General features: G+C 46.4%; 1 protein-coding gene across 1 annotated transcript in view; it reads left to right on the forward strand.

The window, feature by feature from the left end:
- GALNT17 (polypeptide N-acetylgalactosaminyltransferase 17) overlaps positions 1 to 15360 on the forward strand; it is a 112048-nt gene that overhangs the window by 33479 nt on the left and 63209 nt on the right. Inside the window, exon 2 of the mRNA XM_028708039.2 lies at positions 3070 to 3253. Coding sequence (XP_028563872.2) covers positions 3070 to 3253 — 184 coding nt within the window. The remainder of the gene's footprint in view (positions 1 to 3069; positions 3254 to 15360) is intronic.

The raw sequence follows: 15360 nt of genomic DNA on the forward strand, positions 1-15360 counted from the left end.
AGCGTCCCTGACATTGCCTCCCCCCACCCCTTTCTCACACACACAGTGCCTTGAAGGAAGAGAACACCATTGCAACATCACATTGGGGAGCGCATGAATCCAGATCTTGTGGCATTGCGCTCTTTTGTTTCTTGTTCACCTCCTGTCGAAATAAAGGAACGACACAAAAGGCCTGCCTGGAGGGGTCGCAGGGTCCCTCAGCCGAAGCGATGGGAAAATAAATATCACCGCTAAGAATAAAAATCATCCATCAAAGTGCTCAGTAGTGCCTGACAATGAGGGAGGTGTGAATCTCTCCTAAAAATAAATGTAAAAATGTCAGGTGCTACTGCTCTCTATAATGCACAGTGAAGCATGTCATAAAATATTACTTTGTCTTTCCATCCCTTCTTAATGTGCTTGGCTTTTCTTTCTTTGACACTCGCTCTTGCCCCTTGGCTCTTTCCTTAAAGAGAGTGGAGCAAAAAGCACTTTGTGTTGCAGAAAGTCCAAGGCTTGTGTATTGTGCATGCTGTGTCCTATTTATTTGTTTGAAAGCTTAAATTGGCCATTATATCTGCATTCATTTTAGCTCAGTGGAACGAACTACCTTGGGAAGGTGGTGAACTCTCCTTCGGAGGTTTTTAAACAGAGCTTGGATGGCCATCTGCCAGAGATGGTATAGCTGTGATTCCTGCATTGCTGGGGATTGGGGCTAGATAATCCCCCAAGTCCCTTCCAACTCTGCAATCCTATGATTCATTCACTGAAAAGATAGGTATTTACTTGGCAATTCCTCCCTTTCTCTGAATTAGTCCCTTTTCAGCAAAGCAGTGGGAAGTAGCTAAATCATGATACCAATAATAGATGGGGGTGGAGTGGAGGAATCTGATAAAGGTAAGAACATAAGAGGTCCAGTGCCGAGGGCCTTCTGGTGGTTCCCTCACTGCGAGAAGCCAAGTTACAGGGAACCAGGCAGAGGGCCTTCTCGGTAGTGGCACCCGCGCTGTGGAACGCCCTCCCACCAGATGTCAAAAAGAACAACTACTACCAGACTTTTAGAAGACATCTGAAAGCAGCCCTGTTTAGGGAAACTTTTAATGTTTGATGCCTTATTGTATTTTAATATTTTGTTGGAAGCTGCCCAGAGTGGCTGGGGAAGCCCAGCCAGATGGGCGGGGTATAAATAAATTATTATTATTAGAGCCCTGCAGGATCAGGCCAGGGAGCCATCTATCTCAGCATCCTGTGCTCAGAGTGGCTAAGCAGGTGTCTATGCTAAGCTCAAAAGCAGGACCCCAACAGCATACTGCCTCACACAGGGGAGGCAGAAACCCAGGGTGGCATTCAACATTACCCCTAAACATTGAAGTTAATAGAAAGGAGTGACTTAGGGTCTACTCTAATAGGGCGACGGGTGATGTATTGAGGCATCATCCAAAATGGGTCCACGTTGTGGTAACATTTTCATAATATTGGGCATGGCAATGTATCGTGAATCACAATGCGTGTGTGTGTGCTATGTAAAAAAATTGTGATGTGGGATAAATGATGAAGCTGGCCATCGCTTCTCTCCTGACTTCTACCACCCTTTTTGCTCTGTTCTATAAAACAACAGGTGCAACAATATGTTAAACTGGGTAAGTAAAAGTGTGTCTCCTAATGAGTAGCATTTGCCAGGACATTACCCAGTTCACCTCTCCATAGTTCCATCCTTATTTCAGACATTGTGCTATATCAGTATATCACTGATGCTGAAAACTGGACATCGCTCAGCCTTAGGACTTAATTCAAAACAACCTATAGCCAGATCTTCCATGAATTTGTCTAATCCTCTTTAAAGCCATTCAATTGATGCTTGTCTCCCTCTTGTGAGAGCAAATTCCATAATTATAATATGTCCTGCAAGAAGTACTCCTCTTCTGACTTTTCAAGCATTCAGCTTCATTGATTGTCCCCAAGTTCTAGTATTGCTAAGAGTCCCTGTTCCGTTGTGCCACTGCAAAATTAACTTCAGCCCAGACACATGGGCTGAGTCATTCGACAGGGTTCAGGCACTTATGGCTCCGTGGCACATATATAAATCCTCATATTCGGTCAGCAGCTGAATGGAACATTACATAGGTCAAATAATTTTTCCACAGCAGACAGCAAGGCCACTTCCACCTTAAGAGGAGCTGGTGTTGCGGGCTCTCACGACCCCTCCATGTGCGCAGAGGCCAGACCTGCGCAATTGGGGTTTCCTGGCTGCGTCACTGGCCGGGCCGGCCAATCCGGTCGGTCAGGGGGTGTGGCCTGCCCGTTAAAGGCAGGGCGCAGCTGGGAGATCTCTCTCTCTCTCTTGGCTTCCAGTGCTCCAGAAGGGCAGGGCCCCAACTGACTCCAGCTACTAAAGCTGAGGCTGCTGGAGTTGGGGTACTGTTTAGGGAGTTTCATTCCTGCTGTTGATACTATTTTTTATGTTTACTTTTAGATCTTATGATGTATGTGGAAATCCCTCAATTTGGTTGTGAGCTTTTTAATGCATTTTATTTATTGTTCATGGCTGCTTTTTGTTATGTTTGTAATTAAAAAGATATAAGTTGTAAGCCACTTTGAGCAGAACTTTACCTATGGAAAGGCAGCATACAAATGACGATGGTGGTGGTGGTGGTGAATCATGTAGGTGTTGGTGGAAGAACTGCAGTGGAACAGAAACAATGCTGTGTGTGACGAATGCAAGGTGGAAAAGAAAGTGAAATCTTCTTACATCCCTAGAGAGGGTGTGCCATTTCTTCTTCCTTCTTTCAGTTCTTTGTGTTTTTCAAGGCTCAGATTAATTCTGTTGGATATTGCTTTTACCCTAATCACTTGGAAAACTGAAGTAAATGTGTGTGTGTGAATCAGGGACAGCTGATCTGGGGAAAGGTGAGGGACAGAAATTACCAGGGGAAGGAGTGGGAATCCCAACACACACTCACTGGAAAAAGATGAAATGTGTCCACAGGCCCAGAAGATTTAGCAACGCCTGGATTACATCTTTGACTCTGGGATAAAGAAGCAACGGTTGACTCCCATTTTTGAAAACTGATCCTGTTTCTCTCTCTCCAGGTCTGTCCAAATCACTGGGGCTCATTGAAGGCTATGGTGGCCGTGGGAAAGGAGGGCTTCCTGCCACGCTTTCCCCTGAGGAGGAAGAGAAAGCCAAGGGACCGCATGAGAAATATGGCTACAATTCCTACCTCAGTGAGAAAATATCACTGGACCGTACCATACCAGATTATCGACCAACCAAGTAAGTCCCTCATTTCATACTAGGGACCGATGGATCGGTCCATTTTGCTTCTCTTGGTTTTGTATTTTTCTGATCCCTGATCCAGTTCTCCACATTTTTGCTGCAGTGTGTGTGTGTGTGTGTGTGTGTGTGTGTGTGCGCCCCCGCATGTGCTTGGAAGGGGAAAGAAATCCTCATGAAACAATTATCAGCATTTTGGTGTGAATTTCTCTTATTCAACATGCAAAACATGCTTTGAAGCTGCAACATCAAACCTCAGAATGAATGGTCACGAAACAGACAACATTCTCTCATAATTCTATGAAATGTTAGTCTATTGCCTAATCTCCCTACAAATAGGGAGGGCTATTGGTGGGCTTCCTTTCTTCTGCCCTTCCAGTCCCAATGCCCCCCACGGAAGCTTTTTAACGTTTAATGCTTTATTGTATTTTTATATATGTTGGAAGCTACCCAGAGTGGCTGGGACAACCCAGTCAGATGGGCAGGGTATAAATAATAAAATTATAATCATTATTATGGGATAGGATGCCCTATTTTCTTTGGAGAAAGGTTGGAGGGTATGTGATAGATCAGTGAGGGAGCATGCGGGAAGACTTAATACAAATACACAGGGCTTTTAGAGAGGGAAGTTTTGGCACAGTCCAGTTGTGTGTGATCGTAATTGTGTGACCAGGCCGCGACAGCCCCAGCCCCCAGGGATCATAAGGAAGTAATAAAGACTCTGACAACGTGTTAGGGAATTAAATTAGGCCACAACTTTATTAAACTTCTGAATGTAGGAAGACCTTGGCTTAGGCCTTGGGCGTTTACCCCCCCCCCCCAGCCCCCCAGCCGGGGGAACTGGGGAACATCAGGGTAAATGGGATATGGGGGTGCACTACGAGACATATGTGTAGCAGGCAGCGCAGCCCATATCCCTGTCACCACTTCACATTCCCCCTCCCATTATAGGGAAGAAAGGGCTAAAGGATTCCACCCAAGGCCATAAACTGCCAAAGTTGTGACAAATTGCTACGGGGAAGACAAAACCTGCCAATGCAGGAAAATTTCTTCCCGGTCCTTCAACAGCAAGCAGTCAAAGACCGTAGCAGCGCCTGCTAAACAGGAAGAAAAAGTTAACCTGCAAACAAGAAAACATTAAACTAAAGGAGGGGTTGGAGGGTGATCTCCAGAGCCGACTGCCTGGCTACTGTCGGCTCCACCCCCTATATATATATAATTGGGACTGGCCCCACCTCCCAGCAATGAAACTTGACTACTGAGGTTGGACGCGAACCTCCAAATAATAACACTGAGAAGCAGGCCAGTCCCCGTTAGCCAGTAAGTTCCCTAGGAACTGTAGCACTATGTGTGATCCCGCAATGTAAAGTGTAGGCATGTACTCTGTTGCTTGGAGTCTCATTCCATAACATTTGGAAATCCACACAGAAGGTGAGGACATCCACTCCTGATGGCTCTAATGAGGATGAGTGTTGTATTGAAGCTTTACCCAAGTGGGATCATGAGCTCCTATGAAACCCTGAGTGAGGGGATCTATTTATTTATTTTAAATGTGGGGGGAGGATGGGTGCATTGCCAACACACTCTGAAAGAGATATGCAATGGTGGAAATGCCCCATTTATGAAACGGAACGAAATGGACCAAAACAAAACACCTGGTAATAAATAACCAAAGTATGCAAGTATAGGCAAGTGAGTTTGAATTAACATCCAGGAGGGAAGCATCCCTCAAACGCCCTGGGCATGTGGAAGCCACATTCCTTTAGAAGACATCTGAAGGCAGCCCTGTATAGGGAAGTTCTTAATGTTTAATGTTTTGTTATGTTCTTGTGCTGGAAGCCACCCAGAGTGTCTGGGGCAACCCAGTCAATTGGGTGCGGTACAGATAATAAAAAAATGTTGGTGACTGAAGATTTATACAAACTCGCAGCATATGAGCAACTTGCATATAAATGCAGACTTGCCACAGACAAATTCAATGATATTTGGAATCCAGTCTTACAAATACTGTAATAGGTTTAGATGTGGTGGAGTACAATAACAACCTTGTAAAATATACCGTTTTGGGTCCGTCCCCTCCCCCCCCGCTTTATTTTCCCTTCTGTTTCTCTTACTCTTTTTCTCTCTTTTATTTATGTCTCACATATAATTATGCACTTTTTGAACTTTCAATAAAGATGCTTAAAATCTAAAAATAATAATGATGGCGATGGTGATTCCATGGCTCCCCAGCCAAGGATTTGGGAGTAAATTCACCCTCCCTGCTGTGTGAGCTTTGGGTACATGAATCCAAAATGTGCACCCAGGCCTTGCTGTCCAAGGTGAGCGGGGTAGGCCAAAAAGCACCCCCACAAAGACACCAGCAACCTTGAAGTCTTGGGAATGCGACTCAAGTGTGACATTAGTTCCATAATGCCTCAGGTTGCCATTCAATTGCCTTTCCTTTCCAAACTGAATGCCAAACAGACCAAAGACACAGATAATGAATAAGCCAGGAGAACCCTACAGTGTGAAATCAGCAAAAATTGGGAGTTGGGTTCCCTGCACTCAAGACAAATCCCTAGATAACCTCCAGCAATGGTGGCTTGCGAAGGGTGTGTGTGTGTGTGTGTGTGTGTGTGTGTGTGTGTGTGTGTGAGAGAGAGAGAGAGAGAGAGAGAGAGAGAGAGAGAGAGAACCACTGTAGAGTTATGGGGTGTGTAGAAGCTCAATGAAGAGGAGGGGGTGGAATAGGCATAAATAGCTGCTCAGTCACCCACCTGCCCATATGGTTCCCCACCCCCTCCCCTTGGGAGAGGCCAGCGCTCAGCTTCTCACAAAGGGGTTCTGTGTGCAACAGTTTATTTCCTGCCAAAGAGTGGGAGCAACAGAAACACAGCATTGGAGGCCTTCAGGCAAAACAATGTAGAGCAGGTGGTGCAGGGTGTTTTGGGCCAGGGAAGGAGAAATGGGAAAGCTTGGTCAGGGTCTGAGGTTGTAGCGAAGCCTGGAGGAAAGGTTTGTGTCTTGGTAGTAGAGCACTGCATTGCAGGAAGAAAGTCCCAGAGCCAATCCCCGATATCTCCAGGCATTGCTGTGAAAGACTCCCATCTGAAATCCTGGGAAGACCACTGCCGCTCACTGTTGAGCAGGGGTTGGAAGCCTGTGGCCCTCACATCAGCCCTAGCCAGAATGGTCAGTGACTTGGAGTCTGATTACACCTGGGTGGTCACATGTTCCCACCTCTGGCATTAAGAATACACGAGCTAGGTTGGCCAATGGTGCAAGGCAGCTTCCTGGCGTCTTCTCACATCACCATTAGTCATTTTTAGCTCTGTTAACCTAACAGCTTGCATGCACTTGGCAGAACTGAATTTTTGCATGCCTTGAATTTTTCAACTGTGCAGATGTTCTTTTGTAATTGCTCTTCTATCCCTCCCACCCACCTTTGGAACTCTAAATGTTGGGGATGGGTTCTCTTTGAAGAAAGCAAAAGAGAGAGAGAGAGAGAGAGAGCAAGCCCTGAACTACTTACAAAACCTGTTTCAAGGCTTTGGGCTGTAAAACCAACTTACTTTTGCTCACTGAAATTAATGGGCATGACTAGCATAGGACCATTAATTTCAGTGGGTTTTCTCTGAGTAGAAATTGGATACAGCCTAACCTCCTTCCTCTTGAAGGAGCGAATGCCTCTCCTAAGATGAATGTTATGCTGTACACTTCCCTCACCTGAATGTCATTTTTAAAAAAAGAAAAAGTACATTTCCCCCCTTGTCTGCAAGGTATGCTATTTAGTTGAGTAAAACTCACATGATTGATCAACTAAGATTTATTTCCTATGCATGATCATATGCCTCTCTCACCACTCAGAAGTACTGTTTCTTGTCTTTACCTTCAGATCTTCTTCCAAGCTCTGGCCCCCTTTAACAGATTTCAACGATAAGCCTCTCCCAGAAAGATCGTTGTGTTAGTCTGTTGCACAAAACAAAACAAAACAAAACAAAACAAAACAAAACAAGGTTTCATGGACCAGAATCGTCTTGATTAGATGTATGGTGAAAGAGATAAAAAGAGAGAAAGAGAAATGTTAGCCTTAGGGAAGGGCTGTGGGGATGTTGGGTGCAGCGGTGGAGGAAGGGGGTGTGGTGGGTACTGTCCGCCCCGGGTGTCATCACTAAGGGGGTTACGAAATGCTGGGTGGCACTCACCACGGGGCCTGCAGTGTGCCCTAGCCACACATCGCTCCTGGGAAAGACATAGTGGCTTGGGTGCGTGCAGGCTCTGTGCTGCCAAATGGTCCTCCTACTGCCTCTCCCCCAGCTTTAGGGTGGCTGAGTGGGAGGAGGCAGGCAGAATCCGGAGGCCCCGTGGTGTGCTTCCACCCCTATGGGTAGCTTGCCTGCCTTCGCCCCGACCCTATGGGTGGCTCTGGTTGGGTGTGGCATGATTAAAAAGTAAAGGTAAAGGACCCCTGACAATTAAGTCCAGTCACGAATGACTCTGGGGTTGCAGCACTCATCTCGCTTTACTGGCCGAGGGAGCCGGCGTTTGTCTGCAGACAGTTTTTCCGGGTCATGTGGCCAGCATGACTAAGCCGCTTCTGGCAAAACCAGAGCAGCGCACGGAAACGCCATTTACCTTCCCACCGGAGTGGTACCTATTTATCTATTTGCACTTTGATGTGCTTTCGAACCGCTAGGTTGGCAGGAGCTGGGACCGAGTAATGGGAGCTCACCCCATCATGGGGATTCGAACCGCCGACCTTCCGATCGGCAAGTCCTGGGAAAAGAATTGACATCTGGGCTTGTTGCAGCATCTGGTCCCCATGCCTCTGTTATGTGGCGTGTTGCTGCTAGGGGGTGGCTATTAACAAATTAGAGTTTGGTTCAGACCAGTGGTGGTTGCCCTGGGTGCAAAATTGTTAGGGGAAGCAACATTTCAACACCTAGTGCTGTATCAATACAACTGTAGGCTTCGATTGCTGGGCTCTGTTGAAAATGGCTTCTTCATGCAAATCAGGAAGTGGCCTCTCCAGACAATGGAACAACTCTTCATTTCTTATCTCTGCAGCTGCCCCTCCTGGAGCTACAATTCTTGCATGAAGAGGATTTGATTGTTAAACCACTCTGGAAATTGTAGCTCTGTGAGGCATGATATTGTTTTAAACGTGCAGTGCAGATGGGGTCTAAGATGGAGGAATGATTTGGGAAAAGAAAGGGTTACACTCCCTGGCTGAAGATACAATTGTCCACGGCAATTAGACTTGAAAAAAGGTACTATTGGGTATGTGGCCTCACCTATGCTGGAATGAAGCATAAATGCTGGCGGCAGGGAGGAATAAGTGTGGTCAGGGAATGTGTGGGGTTTTGTATATGCACGGCTGTATGTGGTACCCACAACAGTTTCTCAGGTTCTGAAATGTGCTTGCTGCCACCCAAAGCATTTGTGTTCAGTGCCCTCGATATGCTGATGGCACCTAGCTCTGCCACTTTCTCCAGCTTGCCTTATTTACCAGGGGCAGCTCCCTGTATTGTGGGGACTTGGCAAATCCCTGTCCCTATTTTGTCCTTGTTAGAGAGCCATGGCTCTACGTATATCTAAATGCAGGCACGCAGACTCTCTGAACGGCACACAGCCTGGTATTTCACCCCCCTGCGAATGCCAAATTTATATATCGAAAGGTTAACCTATTTTAGGACGGCCATGCTTTTCTCTTTGACAAGAACAAACATGTTTCTTTTAAAATTAGAAGGCAAGTGGCTGCCAAGTTAGTGAGTATAGCAAGCAACTTCAATAGCACTAAATGGTGGGGTAGATGCCCTAGGCAGTGATTGTCAGTACCTGTTCTGATACCCCCGCCCATACACCCAACTCCCCACAATAGCCAAGCACCCAGAGTGCTTTTTGGCAAAGGAAAAAAGAGCCAGATATGTCTGCCAAACTCTGGAGTCGCAAAGCTAAAGTAGAGGGGGGGGGCATTTCTAATTTCCCCCACACTTGCACTTTCATAGCTGTTTCTCCCACGTGCCGGTTTCAGGTAATATGTAGCATGTGTGAACTTAAAGTTAGGAGAGATGTGCACACAGGCACATATCCTCCCATGCTGATCTTCTCTCCTGATCATCCTTGATGTTGGGAACCCTAGACAATCCGGGTTCTTGACTGCAGATGGGAATCCTAGACAATCTGGGTTCTTGACTGTTTAGTTGAACACAGAGTCTCCCTGAAGCAGTGGCGTAGCGTGGGGGGTGCAGGGGGGGGCCGGCCGCACCAGGCGCAACATCTGGGGTTAGGGCAAATCCACAGGTTAGGGGGCGCAAATCCACGGGTTAGGGGGCGCAAATTACTTGCCTTGCCCCGGGTGCTGACAACCCACGCTACGCCACTGCCCTGAAGACTCCTTCTTTAAAGAGCAGTGGCACCGCATAGAGGTTTTGGTCGTGCACCCATGCACCTCTGCTCATTTTGAGACATTTTGCATTAATTTGAATGTCTGAAGAAGACTTGAATGTGCCTATGTGGGAGAACTTAATTCTGTTAAAAAATATGCCACGATATTGCTAGACATGGCTTTTCCTGTTTTCTCCCTCCCTTTCAGAAAGCAAGTTACATGTATATATATTCTTGGGGGGGGGGGGGGGAGAGAATGTGAGTCTTTTGTAGAAGTTAAAAGCGAATGAGGGGTGGGGAGCCTAAATGCTTAACTCATCTTAGCATCTGATTAAAATATATACAAGTCTAAGGAATTCAGCTCAAATGGGTTTCAAATTGCTCTATTAGCAGGGGAAACTGGCTAAGCCCCCCTCTGGCTTATTTGAAACTGTGTATTAATCTAATCATAGCTCTGAAAGCATGCATAGACACATAGAAACCACTAGGCAATTTGCAAAACCAACAGATTCAAGGAGGCTGGCAGCCTCCCTTCCTGTTTTGTGATCTGCCATTTTCTTGAATAATAATAACAAAAAAACCTGTGTTTTTCTTTTCAGCAAAAGTAGTTTTGACCTTTTCTTCAGCTTAAGGAATCTCAGAAGTGCAAAGTAACCTTCTAAAGAAGCGTTGCTTGATGTTAGCCCCAGAATCCATTTGCTTCAGGTGCAGTACACCTTGTGTTTCATCACTGTAGATTGGATGATAAATACTGTCAGGAGCTGCGGGGATGAGAATCAAGAAAACCAAGGCACATTGTAGTGAGCCATGAAGGCTAGAGATTGAGTAGTATAATCACGCCACCTTCTTGGGCTTAAAGTTGGCTCACCTCTACAGATCTACAAAAGCTTTCCAGTTCAGGTTGAGAATTTGCCTGGGCAAGGATAGTTGTTCCTGACTGAGACATTCAAAATTAAGAGCATAAAAAAGCCTACTGGATCACGCCAGTGCACCATCTAATCCTGTATCTGGTTCTCACGGCAGCCAACCAGATGCCTCTTTTGGAAACCCACCAGCAGGACCCAAGCAGAAGAGCCCTCTCCCCTCCTGTGATTTCCAGCAGCTGTTGTTCAGAAGCATTGCTGTCTCCAACTGAGGAGGCAGAGCATGGTCACCAGGGCTAGTGGCCAAAATGTTCTTTGGCTCGACTTTCTGGCTTTGATTATGAGCAATTTCCCCTACATCAATGCATGCTTGTGTATTGTTTTCACTCATATGTGCATTTATATACATATTGTATAATATGGTTGGAAAACTGCATGGCAAAAGCCAGAAATACAGATTTAGAAGGTTCACATGTTGCTTCAGAAATTGTGGATTAAGTAGATTTGCATTTAAATGCAAACAGAATGAAACATCTCCTCATCCCTGCTTTTCCAGGTCCCAGATCACTACCTCCCTGCCAGGCTCTGCTGATTCCTTGAGGAGCAGAAGGCTCAGAAATTAGTACTCCTTCTCTACTCTGACAAGTCCCTCTCAGCACATAGTCTGTGCTGCCAGACTGACCTTGTATCCCTGGCTTTCAGTGGCTAGTGGGTAAAAGGTAAAGGGTAAAGGGACCCCTGACCATTAGGCCCAGTCGTGGCTGACTCTGGGGTTGTGGCACTCATCTCACTTTATTGGCCGAGGGAGCCGGCATACAGTTTCCGGGTCATGTGGCCAGCATGACTAAGCTGCTTCTGGCGAACCAGAACAGCGCACGGAAACGCTGTTTACCTTCCCGCCGGAGCGGTACCTATTTATCTACTTGCACTTTGACGTGCTTTTGAACTGCTCGGTTGGCAGGAGCAGGGACCGAGCAACGGGAGATCACCCCATCGCGGGGATTTGAACCGTCGTCCTTTGGCTCGGCAAGTCCTAGGCTCTGTGGTTTAACCCACAGCGCCACCCGCGTCCTGGCTAATGGGTAGGGCTGGGCAATATATTGATATATTGTCCAAAACTGGTTTAAAGTCCTTACTAGGGCCGTCTTAAGCATATATGGTGCCGTGGTGCAAAGATCCCTCCGGCACCCCACCCCCCATTTCCCAGAGTTGTCGACCTCTTCCCAAGCCTCTGCGTGGATCGCTCTCCTTCCAAGGAGGCTTGGGAGGCAAGCTGGACGCCAGCCAGCCATATGGTTGGAGGGGCACAGGTGGCGGGCATGCAGGAGGGAAAGGGGAGGCCACCAGCAAAGCTGCGCAGCTCCCCCACTCACTGGGGCACCCCTGGCAGGCTGGCGCCCTGGCGCAATGCACCAATAAACCCGATGGGAAAGATGGCTTTGGTCCTTACCATGAAATCGGTTTCATAATTTTTGACCAGGCAATATATTGCAAATCGTGATGGTGGTGTGTGTGTGTGTTTGCATGCTATCGCAGTGTGGGGAAAACCATGAAGCCAGCCAACGCTTCTCTCGATTCCTGCAGTCCCTGTTAACTCTGCTGGCTCAGCCCTCTCCTGGCTCCTTTAGGGGCAGCGAATCACAAGAGCAGGCGCCAGCAAAAATAACAATGCGGGAAGAACCGTGAAGCCAGCCCAATGCCTTTACGTAGCTCCATCCTTATTTCAGACATTGTGCTATATCGGTATATTGCAATGTTTAGCTGGTGATATATCACAATGTTGAAAGCCAGGTATTGCCAGTGGTACACCAGAGGGGTGCTGTTTCTGTAAATAATGGGCACCAGAGATTTTATTTGGGGATCTTGGGCTCAGGAACTGCTGAGCTGCTGGCCTTGGCCTGTGGTAGTCCTGTGTTGACCTCTGGTGCTGCTGGGTGATGATGGATCTGGCTGCTCCTTCCTCCTTGGAGCCTGGGCGCCTGTTCTTGATTGTGATCTTGCTAACTGCCACTTGAAGGACAACTTATGGCTTTGCTCAGATGCAGCTCTGAGTTGCTTTCCCAGTGTGGTGTAGTGGTTAAGAGTGGTAGACTCATAATCTGGTGAACCGGGTTCGCATCTCCGCTCCTCCACATGCAGCTGCTGGGTGACCTTGGGCCAGTCACACTTCTCTGAAGTCTCTCAGCCCCACTCACCTCAGAGTGTTTGTGGTGGGGGAGGAAGGGAAAGGAGAATGTTAGCCGCTTTGAGGCTCCTTTGGGTAATGATAAAGCGGGATATCAAATCCAAACTCTTCTTCTTCTCTTCTATGGTTAGTGGCAAGGGTTGTGTGTGTGTGTGTGTGTGTGTGTGTATGTGTGTGTGTGTGCATGTTACGAACAAATGTAATCAGGGGTAAAAATTAGCGGTTAAAAAAATGGGGGTGGAATTAATCATGTTGTTTGTATGTACAGTGGTACTTCGGGTTACATATGCTTCAGGTTACATACACTTCAGGTTACACACTCCACTAACCCAGAAATAGTGCTTCAGGTTAAGAACTTTGCTTCAGGATAAGAACAGAAATTGTGCTCCAGCGGCGCGGCGGCAGCAGGAGCCCCCATTAGCTAAAGTGGTGCTTCAGGTTAAGAACAGTTTCAGGTTAAGTACAGACCTCCGGAACGAATTAAGTACTTAACCCGAGGTACCACTGTACTTGATTAAGCACTTAAATGACAGGCAATAACAAGGACAGCATGTCCAGAATTTATTATATAAGAATAGATTTCACTCAGCTTCCATACTTAAAAGAAGCAGCACAAAACACCTTCTTTTTGAATGAACCTCCTTTTCTTCACCATTATTTTCATAGCATGCCCTTAAAGTACTCCCTTTTGTGTGCCTGGTAGTTATTAAACTAAGACAGACTCATAAATGAATCTTGGCTGTACAGGTATTGTAGATCTACTGACTCCTCTCCTAAGGAGGAAAGTGTATGTTGTGTGTGTTCTACTTTTTTCTTTTTTCCTTTTTTTGCAGGGGATGTCTGATGGGGAAATTGTACAGTTGGAAAATGTTCTTAAAAAAAAAAACCAACCCTGCATGATTGGGTGCAAATAAATAGATCCCATCCCCTGCACACCTTGTTGCCTTGTCTCTTCTGGCGTTCGAGGCAAGAATATAGCTATATAAGTTTGATTATCCAGATTCAACAAGAATGCAGAATTTTGGAAGCAATAGACTCTCTCACTGCTGATTCTCTCCCACTCCTTCCTGCAAATACAATACTTCTTTGTTTGGGTATCTTCCTTTGAACTTTGCCATAGAGTTTTCTTAATGGATCTGAAGGTTGATTGTGAATTCTTCCTGCGTGTGGGAGGTAACAATGAGAGTGTGTTAAGGTATGAATAGAAAACGCGGTTCTGCAAACCCCACGCTGCAAAAGACAATTTTAAAAAAGGAATGTGCTATAAAAGAAGAGTTTCAACCAAGCAAACAAATTTAACCTGTCCTCTTGACAACATATCAAATAGTTTTCCATACAAAAGGAGAGAGAAAGAGAAAGCTGTTGATTCCTTCCATTCCCCCCCCCCCATTAATCTCCCACCCCATATTTGGGCCCAATTGATATATCATTTCAGTGGGACCTGTAGCAAAATACTGCACTCTTGGCCAGAGTAGTCATTTTCTCCTTGCAGATTTCCATCCCTTCATCTCACATTAACTTGGCATTTAATGGCCACTGGGCATGCTCAGTCCTCATTAGACTCTGTCTCCCCTCCCTAAAATCTTTTTAATACTGCAAACCCTAGGGCATGGGTAGGCAAACTAAGGCCTGGGGACCAGATCAGGCCCAATCGCCTTCTAAATCCGGCCCACAGACGGTCCGGGAATCAGCGTATTTTTATATGAGTAGAATGTGTCCTTTTACAGTGGTACCTCGGGTTACATACGCTTCAGGTTACAGACTCCACTAACCCAGAAATAGTACCTCGAGTTAAGAACTTTGCTTCAGGATGAGAACAGAAATTGTGCTCTGGCGGCACGGCAGCAGCAGGAGGCCCCATTAGCTAAAGTGGTGCTTCAGGAGAAATGTAAAGTATTGCACTTGGGCAAAAAAAAATGAGAGGCACAAATACAAGATGGGGGACACCTGGCTTGAGAGCAGTACATGTGAAAAGGATCTAGGAGTCTTGGTTGACCACAAACTTGACATGAACCAACAGTGTGACACGGCAGCTAAAAAAGCCAATGCATTTCTGGGCTGCATCAATAGGAGTATAGCATCTAGATCAAGGGAAGTAATAGTGCCACTGTATTCTGCTCTGGTCAGACCTCACCTGGAGTACTGTGTCCAGTTCTGGGCACCACAGTTCAAGAAGGACACTGACAAACTGGAACGTGTCCAGAGGAGGGCAACCAAAATGGTCAAAGGCCTGGAAACGATGCCTTATGAGGAACAGCTAAGGGAGCTGGGCATGTTTAGCCTGGAGAAGAGGAGGTTAAGGGGTGATATGATAGCCATGTTCAAATATATAAAAGGATGTCATATAGAGGAGGGAGAAAGGTTGTTTTCTGCTGCTCCAGAGAAGCGGACACGGAGCAATGGATCCAAACTACAAGAAAGAAGATTCCACCTAAACATTAGGAAGAACTTCCTGACAGTAAGAGCTGTTTGACAGTGGAATTTGCTGCCAAGGAGTGTGGTGGAGTCTCCTTCTTTGGAGGTCTTTAAGCAGAGGCTTGACAACCATATGTCAGGAGTGCTCTGATGGTGTTTCCTGCTTGGCAGGGGGTTGGACTCGATGGCCCTTGTGGTCTATTCCAACTCTATGATTCTATGATTCTTCTATGATTCTAGGTTAAGTACAGTTTCAGGTTAAGAACGGACCTCCG

Source organism: Podarcis muralis, chromosome 15 (genome assembly GCF_964188315.1).
Source record: "Podarcis muralis chromosome 15, rPodMur119.hap1.1, whole genome shotgun sequence".
NCBI lineage: Eukaryota > Metazoa > Chordata > Lepidosauria > Squamata > Lacertidae > Podarcis > Podarcis muralis.